Source organism: Heptranchias perlo, chromosome 22, assembly GCF_035084215.1.
Source record: "Heptranchias perlo isolate sHepPer1 chromosome 22, sHepPer1.hap1, whole genome shotgun sequence".
Taxonomy (NCBI): Eukaryota; Metazoa; Chordata; class Chondrichthyes; order Hexanchiformes; family Hexanchidae; genus Heptranchias; species Heptranchias perlo.
Window position 1 is genome coordinate 42,420,296 of NC_090346.1, and position 17,415 is coordinate 42,437,710.

The 17,415-nt window shown below is 43.3% G+C and overlaps 1 protein-coding gene across 3 annotated transcripts in view; it reads right to left on the reverse strand.

The window, feature by feature from the left end:
• Nucleotides 1-4,187: 4,187 nt before the first annotated feature.
• The window catches only part of LOC137340707 (general transcription factor 3C polypeptide 1), a 56,574-nt gene continuing 43,346 nt past the window's right edge, over nucleotides 4,188-17,415 (reverse strand). For all 3 annotated transcript variants that reach the window (XM_068003393.1, XM_068003392.1, XM_068003391.1), the window contains exons 33-37: nucleotides 15,328-15,614; nucleotides 8,633-9,590; nucleotides 7,247-7,307; nucleotides 5,945-6,137; nucleotides 4,188-4,596 (exon numbers count right to left, since the gene is read on the reverse strand). In XM_068003393.1, coding sequence (XP_067859494.1) covers nucleotides 4,387-4,596; nucleotides 5,945-6,137; nucleotides 7,247-7,307; nucleotides 8,633-9,590; nucleotides 15,328-15,614 — 1,709 coding nt within the window. In that variant the 3' untranslated portion in view covers nucleotides 4,188-4,386. The remainder of the gene's footprint in view (nucleotides 4,597-5,944; nucleotides 6,138-7,246; nucleotides 7,308-8,632; nucleotides 9,591-15,327; nucleotides 15,615-17,415) is intronic.

The following is a 17,415-nucleotide window of genomic DNA, read 5'->3' on the forward strand; positions in this document are numbered from 1 at the left end:
GGTCAGTGCATCGCAAAACTGACTGCAGTTTTAAAAAAAAGCCAAAAAAAAGATGTAATAAGGGGAGTTGTATAGCAGACATTCACTGCCTTACCCATAAATAAATTGAACTTTCATTTCCAAGCCAGGGTACCTAGTGGTAATAGTCACGGGAATTCGTGCATTGATGAGTTTGATGGCACGATTTCATCCTGAATCCAGCCCTAGTTTTTTTTAAGATTAGTTTTACTTTTTAAAAAGAGTCGGGATTTGTAAATCTGCTACAATGTGAGCTCAGACAGCGGTTATTTTATAGCCCGACTCAGATTTGTAGGGTCTGATGCAGTGGAGCTCGGCTCGAGTTATACTTCCGGCTGTGCCAGCACTGAGTTCAATGGCGGAGTTGCATTGTATACGTGTACTCAATGGCCGACTGAGGTTTTTAAATGTGGGACAGTATCTGGGAGGGTCTGCTTTCTCCGGACACTAAAACAATGTATTATAATAAGTTTATATAAAATTTGCAGCAGACTGTAGTTACACTGCATCCAGTGCAAAGCCCACTGGTGTGAAATTGCAAGCCCAGCTACTGAGTTTTACCACTTTCGTGGTAATTTAACCAACGGAATCGAGTCCAACAATATGGTTTAGTCTCCAACAAATTATTCAGAGCCGGACTCTTCCCCCCCCCCCCCCCCCAACCCTTTCAACAGTGAGTGACTCCGCCCCATTGATACACATTCAACAATCAAAGTCGTTGACAACTCGCTTCAAACATTTTTTTATTCGTTCACGGGATGCGGGCGTCGCTGGCGAGGCCAGCATTTATTGCCCATCCCTAATTGCCCTCGAGAAGGTGGTGGTGAGCCGCCTTCTTGAACCGCTGCAGTCCGTGTGGTGACGGTTCTCCCACAGTGCTGTTAGGAAGGGAGTTCCAGGATTTTGACCCAGCGACAATGAAGGAACGGCGATATATTTCCAAGTCGGGATGGCGTGTGACTTGGAGGGGAACGTGCAGGTGGTGTTGTTCCCATGCGCCTTCTGCCCTTGTCCTTCTAGGTGGTAGAGGTCGCGGGTTTGGGAGGTGCTCTCGAAGAAGCCTTGGCGAGTTGCTGCAGTGCATCCTGTGGATGGTGCACACTGCAGCCACAGTGCGCCGGTGGTGAAGGGAGTGAATGTTTAGGGTGGTGGATGGGGTGCCAATCAAGCGGGCTGCTTTATCTTGGATGGTGTCGAGCTTCTTGAGTGTTGTTGGAGCTGCACTCATCCAGGCAAGTGGAGAGTATTCCATCACACTGCTGACTTGTGCCTTGTAGATGGTGGAAAGGCTTTGGGGAGTCAGGAGGTGAGTCACTCGCCGCAGAATACCCAGCCTCTGACCTGCTCTCGTAGCCACAGTATTTATCTGTTGCCTTTGACTATGCGAAGTGTAAGATGTAGCGAGTTAGATCTAATGTGTGGTACTAAACATGGTATAAAAAACATGCGAGGCAGGATGTGATTCAAAAAAATGCTGCTGTAAATTGAAACAATGTAGCTACACATCCTCAATCACATGGTTCAGGAGAAACTTCTTTACCCAGGAGTGGTTAGAATGTGGAACTTGCTACCACATGGAGTAGTTGAAGCAAATAGCATAGATGCATTTAAGGGGAAGCTAGGGAGAAAGGAATAGAAGGCTCTGTTGATGGGGTGAGATGAAGTAGGGTGGGAGGAGGCTAGTGTGGAGCATAGACCAGTTGGGCCGAATGGCCTGTTTCTGTGCTGTACATGCTATGGGTAAGAGAATTGTGCACACAGCACTTAGCCCTGGGTCAACTCCACTTTTTAACAACTTCAGATTGATAGAATGGTAGGTAACCTTCCTTAGGTGGGTGCTTACTTACTCATTTAACGATATCCCACCTCTAATTCCATTAGGACATTCCCATACTTCCTGGGGGAATTTTAAAAAAATACCTTGGACACTGTCCTTTTTAACAAATTCAAGCCCTCTGTATCCACCAATAAAGTGAATTCACTAATCCTGTGCCAAGGAATGCACTAGCAACGAGTTCATTCAAGATTCTGAACATCGACCTGAAACGTTAACTGTTTCCCTTTCCACAGATACTGCCTGACCTGCTGGGTGCTTTCCAGCATTTTCTGTTTTTAATGTGAGATTTCCAGCATCCACAGTATTTTGCTGCTGAACATTAGTTTGCTCGGAACCAATTACTTAAGCCTCTCAAGTCGGAACAACCCCCACCACCAGGCATCCTACAATGTGAAAGCTTCCGTAATTCCCACTGAGTCCTGCAGTGATGGGGATCATAGTGAGGGTGTGGAGGTGCAGGCGGCAGTAATCTTTCTTTTGGGGGCTTTGCAGGCCATCCTGGTGGGGGTTGCTTATTCACTGGATTAGTCCTTCCATCAGCCAAAAGGGAGAGTTTCCTGCTGGAGAAGGACCCAATTTGACGCTGCATCTACCAAGTCAGCCTCTTTTAAGGACTTAGAATAGCTCAGCGGCAGTGTTGGTGCTTTTTAGAGCTCTTATCGGTTGGACCCCAAATAAACCATTATCTGAAAGTGAACACACATGCATCGTTGTAACTCGTTAGAACTTTCTTTTAATCTCCATTTTTTATTTTCTCTTCATGCAACCGGCTTGTCCAAGATTCTGTAATAAGCATCAGGAGCTGCACAAGATCCTTAATTTTTTTTCCCATTTCACTATTTTTCTTATGCTGAAGATTAGAATAGCAACTTGCTACATAGTGAAGACACAAAAGTAATTAACATTTTGTGGCATAATAGCCATCACAGCTACAATTGTTCATTGGATGAAAAATCCTCCCTTTACACATTACCCTGCGAGCTCCTCAAGGACAGTAGATGGAAATGATGAGTGGAGGACACACGCTTGAAGGACAATTAAATATAAAGTAAGTATTTTTCCTCTTATTTTGCATGACTATATGTAGAGGTTTGGGGGGGGGGGGGGGGAAAGAGAAGAATGGGGGCGATGGTGTGTGGAAGTTAATGTGGTGAGATGGGACAAGCTCGATGGATCACCTGGTCTTTTCATATGTTTATATGGTTCAGTACCAAGCCATCCTAAAAAAAATCTCATTCAACCTTTCAGCCTGATTTATGCAATCAGCAAGCATGTGTACTGTACCAGAAATGGAGCATTAGCGCCTAGATGGAAGAATAAGGGCATGACATTCATCCTTTCATCCATGAGCCTACTTTTATTCCTTTCTACAGTGGATGCTCAGCTGGTTACTCTCGTAAACAATTTTACAACACCAAGTTATAGTCCAACGATTTTATTTGAAATTTACAAGCTTTCGGAGGCTTCCTCCATCCTCAGGTAAATGTCAGGAACATTTTCAGGAACATGTCAGGAATGTTCCTGACATTTACCTGAGGAAGGAGGAAGCCTCCGAAAGCTTGTAAATTTCAAATAAAATCGTTGGACTATAACTTGGTGTTGTAAAATTGTTTACAATTGTCAACCCCAGTCCATCACCGGCATCTCCACATCCTGGTTACTCTTGGTTGACTAAACCTATTCAAGTCAGCCAGGCTAGGCCTCAAATTATTAACTCCTAGAGCTGCGAGTCCCATTCACCCATCACCTCTGTGCTTGCTGACCTACATTGGTTCCCTGTCCACCAATGCCTCTATTTTAAAATTCTCATCCTTGTGTTCAAATCCCTCCATGGCCTCGCCCCTTCCTATCTCAGTAACCTCCGCCAGCCCTGCGATCCTCTGAAAACTTTGCGCTCCTCCAATTCTGGCCTCTTGTGTATCCTGACTTCCTTCGCCCCACCATTGCCTTCAGCCATCTCAGCCCTAAGCCCTGGAATTCCCTCCCCATACTTCTCGGCATCCATTAAGACACTCCTTAAAGCCTACCTCTTTAACCAAGCTTTTGATCACCTTAATTTCTCCTGCTTTGGCTCGATGTCAGTATCTGTTTGATAACACTCGTGTGAAGTGCCTTGAGACGTTTTACTGTGTTAAAGGTTGTAGACTCTGTGATTCTGTCAAATACTGTCTGTGAAATACTGTATATGGCAGTTTTCCTACAAGTTTGTAGCAGCAACTAGTAAGCCTTTGAAGATGAATTATGTGAGGAAATAAAATTAATTAATATACTGTAGTCAAACCAATTCAAGAAAACATGAGGTGCACGACAACTTGAAGAGCAATCTATAATATAAATTTCAGTAAAAAAATTTTATTTCTTTACTCCCAAGTGTAATCCACAGTTATTTCCCTATCAATTTAACTTCAGCTGTTTGATAACAAATAGGTCGTGCAAGTTTGCAAACTTCTGAGATCATCTATAGGAGCAGTCAGCACCTGTAGAAAACATTCTTCATGTGAACACTGAAAAGTAATCCTTGAACTGTGGCGTTATTGGATCCATTTATTCCAGTTCGGTTCATGTGGAAACACTTTGCTGAGTCTTAAAATACAGTCTATGGTAGGTTCATAAAAAACAGTATAGCTCTCAGACAATTTGTGATCCTCCACCTCAAAAGAACTTATGGGACTGGAGAACAAAGACACGGGCCTGGCTTTGGTTAAGCAGCGCTTTCTAATGCAGCCAATGGTTTCCAGACCCTGTTAATGAGAACAGAAATTCAAAATGAGAAAATGCCACTCTTGTTAAATTTTAAGTTCAATCTCCAGTCAGTAATGGGAAGTAGAAATGGTTACAATATGAAAATAGAGACCATGTTGGAAACAAGACAGGCTATGTTGTAAACTCACAAATATTTTAATACCTACAACAAAACAGAAAATATTGGAAATCAATCGCAGATCCTTTAACATTTGTAAGGAGAGAAGATAGGTTAATGTATCGAGAGCAGAGCCTCTATCAGAACTCTTTTTACTTCCAATTAACCAAACAACTGATTGGGGGCAACAAACTACTGTTGACTTCTGAAGGTGAAAACTATAACAAAGGTCATCAGGTTTTTGTTCTGCAGTCTTTTTAACTGCACTCTCTAAATACTACAGGATTGAGCAAACAGCAAAAATTATATATTCCAACCTGTGGTGCCCGAGACTTTAGTATCATTTAATGGAAGCCAAAGTCAATCATATGCCACTTTTTTTTGATTAAAAAAAGTGTTAAAGAGGTGACTGATATAATGATCAACAACAGCAGTCATTATGGACACAACACTCCACTGTTAGAAGACACTTTCTATCTTTTGAGCTTCGAAGAAAAAAAATCTATACATTAAGCAGTAGCTGTTATTGCACTGCCCTGGCTCATGTCTGAATTGACTCACTAAAGGACTATCACAAAAAAAAATGATTGGCAGTTATCAAATAATAAATTTATTTTCACACAACTTCTGCTTGATACAGTTTTCTGCATAGCGTTTAGTCAATACTCATGTGATTACTTTGGCAGAACTCAAGGAAACTTTCCTAAATGTTTGCGACTAACATGGTTGGACATGAGCTTCTCCTGTGTGAAGGATAACTTTTCAAAATTCTATTCTATTCATGAAAACATTTTTTTTGGGTCACAACTTACGGAAAAGTGGACCCTGAAAAACACAACTGCCAAATTTAAACTATAAAACATACACACATAATAAGGGAATAAAATTACAAGTGCTGTGGAACCCAGTTACCTGCTATTATGTGGAAGGGCCACCTGGTGAGCAATGGAAATTGGCAGATAATAAAAAGAGCCCCCAATATTTTGGTTTTAACATGTACGGCAAGGCATGGGAATAAAAATAAATACAACATGAACAATTAAATTCATTTAATCTTTCATGGGCTGTGAAGCTGATTTATGATTGACAGGAGGAGATTGTAAGCAGGCTGTGCAATGAGCCTATGATTCATGCAAAAGTTATAGCAAATAATCAGGAAGAGGATCGAAGTTCCACAGCAATTCAAACTATACTCCTCCTCCATCCAAAATAAAAAAACAATCATTCACCTGTAATAATTCCAGCACAATGACAGGCTGCAGCACAGCATTGTAGTAGCTTAATAGTTTCTGTTCTGTGATGCCAGGTTTTGCCATAATATGGTACAGCACAGCTTCTATCATTCCCTTACACACAGGTTTATTCAGGCTCCCATCAACAATCCTCCAGGGATGGCAGACAAAACTAATCTGTTCATATTCACTGTAAGATTCAACCGGAAAAGCAGTTACTTCATAAAAAGCACCATTATTGTTTGGTATAAGGAAATGTAACAAATGCAATAGTTTCTGCACTCCAAAGATTATTAGTAGACACACTATTCTTTCACTTCCAAGGCCAGGATTCAAACCAAGCTCAGAATGACCGGATTTAAGTTTCCCTTGCCTGAGAGAAGTAAAGATCCCAGATGACAAGTTTGAGCAGTTTCAATTCTGCTGGTGGTAGATATGGATCCACAGCACAAAGCTGCCTGTAATTCCGTTTTAACTGAGACTTTTACTCAGGGAGGGCACAAGGGAAATGGTTGTGGAAAATGTGACACTGAAGTAGTTGGAGACATTTTTCTGAGGTTGTGCTTGAAGCCACACTACTGGGACAACGTAGGGGGAGTGATGCTCTGCATTTGGTTCATATTACACCTGGCCTGGGAGTGCCCAACTCTCACAATGAATCCAGAGTAGAATTCTTCCATTCCTCAGCACTGATACGGCCCCACAATACAAGTCAGGGGCAATGCAGAATTGTCCCTTACATTGGGCACACAATGAAATTTGAATTTCTACTATACCGGTTGAAATTTTGGAGTGAATGACTGAGACCACTTAACAACTTCATACATTTCAAAGCATCAGTGTTCCACCTGGAGTTGTCTGCCAGTTGCTGGAAAGGGACGTTTTGGTCCCCGTCACAGAGCTGTACTGCTGCTTGGATCTCCTTGGCCGAGATTGGAGAATCCCATGATTGTACCTCCTCCTGGGAGAGGGATGGTTGGGGAGGTTGGTGAGATGTTGCCTGAGGGCTGGCCTGAGATTCTGAGGTGTAGAGCAAGGCATGGGAGACTTTGCTATCATTTCCATAATTGGTACATTTTCCAGCTCGGATAATAGTCCTGGTTTGTCAGTCGAAGCGGCTCTAGATTAGAACCATTTGGGTCACTTCCAACCCAGTCCAAACAATTTTAGATCCGGTCTAAATACAGCACAAGCACACTTCATTTTTCCACAAGTACATAAACTGAGATTTAGATTGCTGACCAAAGCTTTTTTCCCCCCTATCAACAGGAGATCATTATAATAATGTTAAACACCTACCTGTCTGATTGGGTTTGCCGTGTACTTTCCACTTTGGCATTCTCCTTAACTGTATCATCTCCTACAGGGAAAGATTAAAGGCAAATTGAATGTGAATTCTATATGCAAAGAAAAAAAAGCAAATGCATTCATGTGTTTTGTAACTTTCAATATGAAGAACATGCTTAAATGAAACTTTGATTCTCTCCAGCCCCACAACCGTCATAAATTACATCAGGGATTGAGCATTTTTGTTACCCAGAAATAACAGGTAGAAAAAGATTTAAAAATAAACATGTGTGTGGTCACAGTAGTTTGGTGGCACGGTACTTGGAGTGGGAGGGAAGAACAAGCAGAAACCAGTGCATTTCCAATGGGTGGTGGGGGGGTTAAAGGCAGTCACTGGAAGTAACTGGCAGTTACCGAGCAAGGCAGTTACTGGAAGCCACTTTTGCGTAGCTCTATACAGTCAGTTGCAGAGTAAATTTGGATAAGAGTGTTCAGAATGACAAAATAAAAAGGGATTAAAAAGAAAATGATGCTACAAAACTTGAGACGTTTAATGAAGATTTACAATCTTGCATGTCCCTCTTTGGCATTATTCCTGCTGTAGATCCAACTCCTGCAAAGGTGCAAGACAATTTCACTAAATGTCTAGTGGGACCGTGCTCTAGCAAGAGGCACCACTGTCAGTGTACGGTGACCTGACCTGAAGAACAGCAGAGCGATTTGATTGTTTAAAACCGGTGGCAAGGTGGGAGGGAGGATGGTTGAAGGAGGAGAAAAGAAATATGTTACAAATCTTTCGGCACTGCTTTACTGTTCGTTTCCTAACCCAATTTTTCTTCTGCTGAATTCCCAATCTTTGGGAAAAGGGGCTGACAGCTTGATCCCAGAATGTCAATGCCCAACAGTGCATTCTCATGCCCACCATGAGAAGCTGCAGTTCACCAAGCTACAATTCTCTGCTCTAATTGTCCCCAACACTTACAAGGAGATGTTGTAGTTGCTACCTTCTGTTGGTGAGGCTCAAACTGGAGAGTGTACCTACATTTCTTTCCCCCCCCATTAATTGTGGTTCCGTGAGATGCTCAGAGCTGTCTCCATGGTGGTATATTCAAATATTTTAATGTTCTGATTACTGGAGGATTTTACAGTATTATAAAAAGATTTATAGGAATTTAAAAGTTAAGAAAATGTAAGCAACTCAGTGCACTGTAAAACTGTAGGAAGTCTTTTTTCCCCCCAAACAATAGACAGGACAGAAAGTATACTGTAAACAAAGTTGCAAAAGACAACCAACTGAACATTTCAAAAGCTGGGCTAGTTTTAAGTAACAACACTCAATGTTCCTGTGCCGTGCCGAAGTGCAAGTTACGTGCTGTAAACTCTGTAGACTTGGTTTACCTTCCTCCTGAAGCTCGGATCTGTCCTTCCCCTTGTTTATTTGAAGCTCTTTGTCTTGCTGTACATCTTCCTCTGGATTCGCCACAGAATCATTTTCCTTAAGCAGAACTTGTCCATCTGTAGGGTGAATCGCTTCACTCTGACCCTCACTTACTGCAGGCCCGTCTTGGCCAAATCTCAAATGTCCGTTTCCGTCTTCTCCCATGGACTGCTTACCTGGCTGGCTACGGTGCTTCTCATCGGTCACTTCTGAAGAGATGCGCTGACCTTTAATGTCATGTGAAGAGCGAAACACCTCACAACTTTCATCTTTATTTTGATCTTCATTCTGACCTTGTTCAGAATCTCCCTTTCCTGGTCCACTCTGTAGGTGCTGTGATTTGATTAATTTATTTCCCATGTGACCTGATGAAGAGGTAGAAGATGGCAGACGCTGAGATACATCAGCCTTTGTTTCATCCATTGTACCGTCTAGATGTTTCCTCCTGTCTGAGGAATCAATCCTCAACTCAGAAGGCTCATCTCCGTAATGAGGTATTTTACTAGGAAGCCCACAGTCAATCATTTCACCTTCAATTTCCTCTATGGTCCTTTTTCTGCTTCCAGTCAATGTCTGGATACTACTTAACTGAACAGCTTCATTCTGCACAGTAATGGACTCCAATCTGCGCTGCTCAATTTCTTTCTCCATGGCAGTTGTGCTAGGATCAGGTTTTACACTCTCCCTATAGCCTTCAGTGTCCTCTGTGCTTTCCTCGATGTTCCTTGCGCTGGATTCTGAATGGTTTACCTCAGTCCTACATTCGGACCCAACCTCAGCAGAACTCGTTGGCACGGTTTTCTTGATACTTTTCTGAACACGGAAAGGATGAAGCAGCCATGGGTGAGCGTGGGTTATTGCTACCAAACGTGCTGTCGAGCCACCAACTTCGATAATTTGGTCCAACTCAATCAAATCCTGCAAGACGATGGAAAATGTTACGCTGAATCAAACTTCTCTAAGCAAAACTGCAAAATCACTTTCTTCAAGCTTGTAAACAGATTTACAAAATCACCCATTGACTATGAATGGGCAGTAACTCTAACCCATAATTTTAATTGGAAAAAATACTGTTAATTTCTGCGATTGTTTGATCTGACTAGTGTTTTTCATCACTCCACCATTGGCTGCCGTGCCTTCAGCCGCCTAGGCTCTAAGCTCTGGAATTCCATCCCTAAATCTCTCTGCCTCTCCACCTCTCCCTCCGCCTTTAAGATGCTCCTTAAAACCTACCTCTTTGATCAAGCCTGTCCTAATATCACTTCAAGTGGCTCGGTGTCAAATTTTGTTTGCTAACGCGCCTGTGAAGCGCCGTGGGACGTTTTACTACATTAAAGACGCTATATAAATGCAAGTTGTTGTTGTTTTAAGGGAGTATTTATTCTGCCCTAGTTCAATACTGCCACATTTTTGGGGTCATTGTGAAATTGAAAAGCTGCGATAAATAATTAGACACAAGAGTGCCAACAAAGGTATTCTTTCTGTCATTGTGTGAATATGAAACTTCTGAATCGTATTTGGATTCCTCCCCATCTTCAAGCTGACTGTTACCTTCTGTCAGGAAAGCAGGAATCACTAGTTGGAGTCTCTGACTATTCCATAATTGCTACCAGCCACCCTTAATGATCAGCTGATGAGTGGCAAACTTACAGCAGAATGAGCTACCGACGCAAACTTTTCAAAGATGGAGCATTCACCCATAACCAGGCTCTCTTTTTAGCAGCTAGAACAAGCAACAACTGATTTAAAAACTTAATTCTTAAGTAATGATAATGGGTACGGTAGTACAGTGGTTATGTTACTGGACTAGTAATCCAGAGGCCTGGACTAATAATCCAGAATCATGAGTTCAAATTCCGCCACGGCAACTGGGGAATTTAAATTCAGTTAATTAAATAAAACCTGGAATTAAAATACTAGTATCAGTAATGGTGGCCATGAAACTACCGGATTGTCGTAAAAACCCATCTGGTTCTCTAATGTCCTTTAGGGAAGGAAACCTGCCGTCCTTACCCGGTCTGGCCTATATGTGACTCCAGACCCACAGCAATGAGGTTGATTCTTAATTGCCCTCTGAAATGGCCTAGCAAGCCACTCAGTTGTAAAATCTCACTAAAAAAAGTCATAACAATAAAACCAGATGGACCACTAGGCACTGGACACGACAAAGGCAAACCAAACCCAGTCGACTCTGCAAAGTCCTCCTCACTAACATCTGGGGACTTGTGCCAAAATTGGGAGAGGTGTCCCACAGACTAGTCAAGCAACAGCCTGACATAGCCATACTCACAGAATCATATCTTTCAGCCAACATCCCATCACCATCCCTGGGTATGTCCTGTCCCACTGGCAGGACAGACCAACCAGAGGTGACGGTACAGTGATATACAGTCAGGAGGGAGTGGCCTTGGGAGTCCTCAACATTGACTCTGGACCCCATAAAATCTCATGGCATCAGGTCAAACATGGGCAAGGAAACCTCCTGCTGATTACCACCTACTGCCCTCCCTCAGCTGATGAATCAGTCCTCCTCCGTGTTGAACACCACTCGGAGGAAGCATTGAGGGTAGTAAGGGCACAGAATGTACTCTGGGTGGGGGACTTCAATGTCCATCACCAAGAGTGGCTCAGTAGCACCACTACTGACCGAGCTGGCCGAGTCCTGAAGGACATAGCTGCCAGACTGGGCCTGCGGCAGGTGGTGAGCGAGCCAACATGAGGGAAAAACTTACTTGACCTTGTCCTCACCAATCTACCTGTCGCAAATGCATCTGTCCTTGACAGTATTGGTAGGAGTGACCACCGCACAGTCCTAATGGAGACGAAGTCCCGTCTTCACACTGAGGACACCATCCAACATGTTGTGTGGCACTACCACTGTGCTAAATGGGATAGATTCAGAACAGATCTAGCAACTCAAAACTGGGCATCCATGAGGTGCTGTGGGCCATCAGCAGCAGCAGAATTGTATTCCAGCACAATCTGTAACCTCATGGCCCGGCATATTCCTCACTCTACCATTACCAACAAACCAGGGGATCAACCCTGGTTCAATGAGGAGTGTAGAAGAGCATGCCAGGAGCAGCACCAGGCGTACCTAAAAATGAGGTGCCAACCTGGTGAAGCTACAACTCAGGACTACATGCATGCTAAACAGCGGAAGCAACATGCTATAGACAGAGCTAAGCAATTCCACAACCAACGGATCAGATCAAAGCTCTGCAGTCCTGCCACATCCAGTCATGAATGGTGGTGGACAATTAAACAACTAACAGGAGGAGGAGGCTCTGTAAACATCCCCATCCTCAATGATGGCGGAATCCAGCGAGTGCAAAAGACAAGGCTGAAGCGTTTGCAACCATCTTCAGCCAGAAGTGCCGAGTGGATGATCCATCTCGGCCTCCTCCCGATATCCCCACCATCACAGAAGCCAGTCTTCAGCCAATTCGATTCACTCCACGTGATATCAAGAAACGGCTGGGTGCACTGGATACAGCAAAGGCTATGGGCCCCGACAACATCCCGGCTGTAGTGCTGAAGACTTGTGCTCCAGAACTAGCTGTGCCTCCAGCCAAGCTGTTCCAGTACAGCTACAACACTGGCATCTACCTGTCAATGTGGAAAATTGCCCAGGTATGTCCTGTCCACAAAAAGCAGGACAAATCCAATTCGGCCAATTACCGCCCCATCAGTCTACTCTCAATCATCAGCAAAGTGATGGAAGGTCATAGAGTCATAGAGTTATACAGCACGGATAGAGGCCCTTCGGCCCATCGTGTCCGCGCCGGTGCTATCAAGCGGCACTTACTCACCAATAACCTGCTCACCGATGCTCAGTTTGGGTTCCATCAGGACCACTCGGCTCCAGACTTCGTTACAGCCTTGTAGGAGCTGAATTCCAGAGGTGAGGTGAGAGTGACTGCCCTTGACATCAAGGCAGCATTTGACCAAGTGTGGCACCAAGGAGCCCTAGTAAAATTGAAGTCAATGGGAATCAGGGGGATAACTCTCCAGTGGCTGGAGTCATACCTAGCACAAAGGAAGATGGTAGTGGTTGTTGGAGGCCAATCATCTCAGCCCCAGGGCACTGCTGCAGGAGTTCCTCAGGGCAGTGTCCTAGGCCCAACCATCTTCAGCTGCTTCATCAATGACCTTCCCTCCATCATAAGGTCAGAAATGGGGATGTTCGCTGATGATTGCACAGTGTTCAGTTCCATTCGCAACCCCTCAGATAATGAAGCAGTCCGAGCCCGCATGCAGCAAGACCTGGACAACATCCAGGCTTGGGCTGATAAGTGGCAAGTAACATTCGCCCCAGACAAGTGCCAGGCAATGACCACCTCCCCTTGACATCCAACGGCATTACCATCGCCGAATTCCCCCATTAACATCCTGGTGGTCACCACTGACCAGAAACTTAACTGGACCAGCCATATAAATATTGTGGCTACAAGAGCAGGTCAGAGGCTGGGTATTCTGTGGCAAGTGACTCACCTTCTGACTCCCCAAAGCCTTTACACCATCTACAAGGCACAAGTCAGGAGTGTGATGGAATACTCTCCACTTGCCTGGATGAGTGCAGCTCCAACAATACTCAAGAAGTCGACACCATCCAGGACAAAGCAGCCCGCTTGATTGGCACCCCATCCATCACCCTAAACATTCACTCCCTTCACCACCAGCGCACAGTGTCTGCAGTGTGTACCATCCACAGGATGCACTGCAGCAACTCGCCAAGGCTTCGTCGACAGCACCTCCCAAACCCGCGACCTCTACCACCTAGAAGGACAAGAGCAGCAGGCGTATGGGAACAACACCACCTGCACGTTCCCCTCCAAGTCACACACCATCCTGACTTGGAAATATATTGCCGTTCCTTCATCGTCGCTGGGTCAAAATCCTGGAACTCCCTTCCTAACAGCAATGTGGGAGAACCTTCACCACACGGACTGCAGCGGTTCAAGAAGGCGGCTCACCACCACCTTCTCAAGGGCAATTAGGGATGGGCAATAAATGCTGGCCTCTCCAGTGACGCTCACATCCCATGAACGAATAAAAAAAAAAGCTCGAGTGCTCAAAGCTGAAACAGTAACCAACTGTAAACAATTTTACAACACCAAGTTATAGTCCAATGATTTTTATTTGAAATCTACAAGCTTTCGGAGGCTTCCTCCTTCCTCAGGTAAATGTCAGGAGCTCCTTGAAGCCTACGCACTTAAATGCGTAGGCTTCAAGGAGCTCCTGACATTTACCTGAGGAAGGAGGAAGCCTCCGAAAGCTTGTAGATTTCAAATAAAAATCATTGGACTATAACTTGGTGTTGTAAAATTGTTTACAATTGTCAACCCCAGTCCATCACCGGCATCTCCACATCATAGTAACCAACTGGTTAGACATCAAGATTATCTTACTACACAAACAATTTTAAGAAAAGGTCACTGAATAATCCAATTTTTTAGCCTACTATATAACTCTGCAGTTTTACCCCAGTAATACTAGCCATTGTCAATAAAAGTTGATCCAAATTTGACTGAAATATACAGGACAACCTGAGTTATCTAAAAGGAATCTATTGCTCCTTGTTAGTTTTGTTCTGGTTTGCCTTGGAATTGGCTATAGTAACTGCGAACCCCTTTGGATACTAGATTCCAGTACATGTTTGCTGGAAAGCACCACTGCATAGCAGTTTAGGAAGCATACAGCCTCTTCCCCAAGTTGGAATGGATCTTCTATCAAGACTCGGCAGGGTGGCAGAGAGAGAAAAAGCAGAGTTCTGTGGGGAGATCTCTTCTTGCACTGACTTTCAGCTGCATTAAGAGAGATACCTGTGGACTAGACTGTGGACCACCTGAAGAGCAGAGTGTGAAAACAGGTGCCAATTTTGGGAGAAGGGTGAGGGGTTGGAAGAGAGATAAACAAAGACAAAAGAAACTGCTATCAAACAACTTTAGAGTCCTATACGTTCCTCATAAACTACTTCTAATCAACTCATTGCATTCAGCAATTATGGATAACCCAGGATTCCCCTATATGCAGGCTATAGCTTAAAGTCAGTTTCTTCCTGGCAGAGATGCCATCAGCACTTAGGCTGGAAATAGCGAAAACATATTACAAAACATGGTAATGTGATTGACTTTTAACTGCTCTCTGAAATGGCCTAGCAAGCCACTTACTTATATCAAACCACTACGAAGAAGGCCCACTACCATCTTCTCATGGCAACTAGGGATGGGCAATAAATGCCAGTGAAGCCCACATCCAGAGAATATGGAGCACAGGTCTTGCTAGCTGTTAGCAAGACGTGCGCTTATCAACACTATGCTACAAGTGATATTTTTAGGACAGAATTTAAATATATTATAAGTGCATTATATAAAGAAAAAAAATATCTTATAGTAACCACACACTGGCTGTAAAGCCAAATTGCTTGACTGCAATCATTAGTATTACTTTATGTAAAAGGAAGTTTAAAAAATGTATACATCATCTTAGCCAACTTATTTACTGGTCTCATCAGTAGGTAATTTTGAGATTGTCACTGGATTCTAGATTTAAAAAACATCTTACAGTTTATTTAATTCTTAGATACATTTAGTCATCTAACAATTGGATCATTGTCCCTAAAGACCATGAATATTTTGTATGCAAGACAAACCTGTAGATACTGCTTTAATGTCCTGGTTCTTTCATTCAGTGCTTCCTCATAATGAACAAATTTCTTTCCTAGGTTCGTCGTCTCAATTCCAAAGGTAGAGCACACTTCAACTGCATTGCAGATTTCCTGCAAGGCAGTCAGGTCCTCAGGACTGTACCCAAGCTCCTCTACAAACTGCTTCTTAATGCTCTCTCCACCATACGCATCAGTGCTGGGCCTCAGCACCTTCGTGAATGATTGAGGAACAACATCTGGCCCTGAAGCAGATTGGAACAAAGCAGCCGAATCTGTTTTGAGAGAGTCCAGGTTGTTAAAAGTAGTTAGGATTTAACTGCACTTATCAAAACAATTATAGCAGAAATAAAAACCTTTCAGAAACAGGTCATTAAAAAGTACCATGTTACATTCTGAAGAAAAACTAAATTGAAGAATCAAATTGCTCACAATAAGGACATTAAAACAAAGTGGATACAATAACCATAATCACAAATATTACTGCAAGAATTGTGGTAACAAAATTACAGGGGTATTTTCAGAAGGAGATCATTCACTTTTTGAAAATATTAAGTTTGAAACAAACATCAAGAAAAAGCAACAAACTCTTTTAAAAAAAAGACTTTTACTGGATGGGGTTTGAAGGATGATACAGCTCCACTGTAAAGCAGGTTTTGTAGACAAAATATAAAAGTACACTCTTACTACCACTAGCTGTTGTTAGTCCACTTGTTAATCAAATTAATAATATCCAATGGCTGCACATTAATACTGTACTGAATATAACATCTTTTTAAATTAGTCAGTTTCATGAGAAATAGGAGCAGGAGTAGGCCATATGACCCCTCGACTCTGCTCCGCCATTCAATCAGATCATGGCTGTTCTTCGACTTCAAATCCACTTTCCCGCTCGATCCCCATATCCCTTGATTCCACTAGAGTCCAAAAATTTATCCATCTCAGCCTTGAATATATTCAATGACTCAGCATCCACAGACCGAGACAACCTGTTTCCAAAGTGTACCAATTAGATCATTGTGGCAGGCAGAGCTCTTTGAATAAACTAAGTTCACTCTTGTAGTTCTCTAGCCCTGCCACTTCCACTAATAGTGACCATCCTCACTGCCACAATGTGGGACTCCATCTAGCAGTTTGCAGGGAAACTTTTCGAATTTGCTTTTAAACTCTGGTAGATCAGTTTCAATGAAGCTATTGTACACTGGGCCCTACAGCAGGGACAATGAGGTAAATGGTGAGATTACTACACTGAAGGGGGACTTTGTGACATTAAAGATGGATTTCAGAAGTAAATTGTGTATCGAACATTACATATTTATGTATAATTTTACACAGCCATAATGCAGGTTAGGTCCTGTCTGTGAATGGAACTGGATCAGATCCTGCTCAAGGGCAGGAAGGTTGGGTCCTCCCTGACATTGGAGTTGGATCACATTCGGCCCAAGAGCAGAGGTAGGTGTCTGGGAGTGGAGGAAGGTCAGGAACATGAGACTGATGGTCTATGGAGCTAATTCTGATCTGAAGTTTGTATCTCTCACTCAGTTTAAATGGCATCTGAACACTGATTAGAAGTGAGCCCTGTGTCTATAGATGGTCAAACTATGTGTCTGGTGGGATAGGCAATCGAGGTGGAAGCCAATGTAGAAGCTTAGGGTAAGGGTGAATGCTGATGCCAGGTTGAATGTTGGGATGTGTGGATGGTAGGTCTGAGTGTTAAGGAGGCCAGTTGATTTACAACAAGAAAATTAAATAAAAAGAAAGTCAAGCCCAAGAGAGAGGCACTGATGTGGTCTTCTCAAATGGGGTCCAGGATTTGCAGAAGCCCACCTATCTCTATATCTGTGTGCGCTGTAAATGGAGTTGCAGGTTTGTGCAGGTAATCTCTCAGCCATTTTGATGCTAGGATCATATGATTAAACCACTCACCTCAGAATTTACAACATTTAAAGCAACGCTATTATCAAAAGCTTTCCCTTCAGTCTGAACTTGGTAGGGAGTGTTCAGGACTTTTTTTTGGTGTCATGTGAGTGGGGTAAAAGGTTAAGCATAACATGATTGGTTAATAACAAAGGCCGA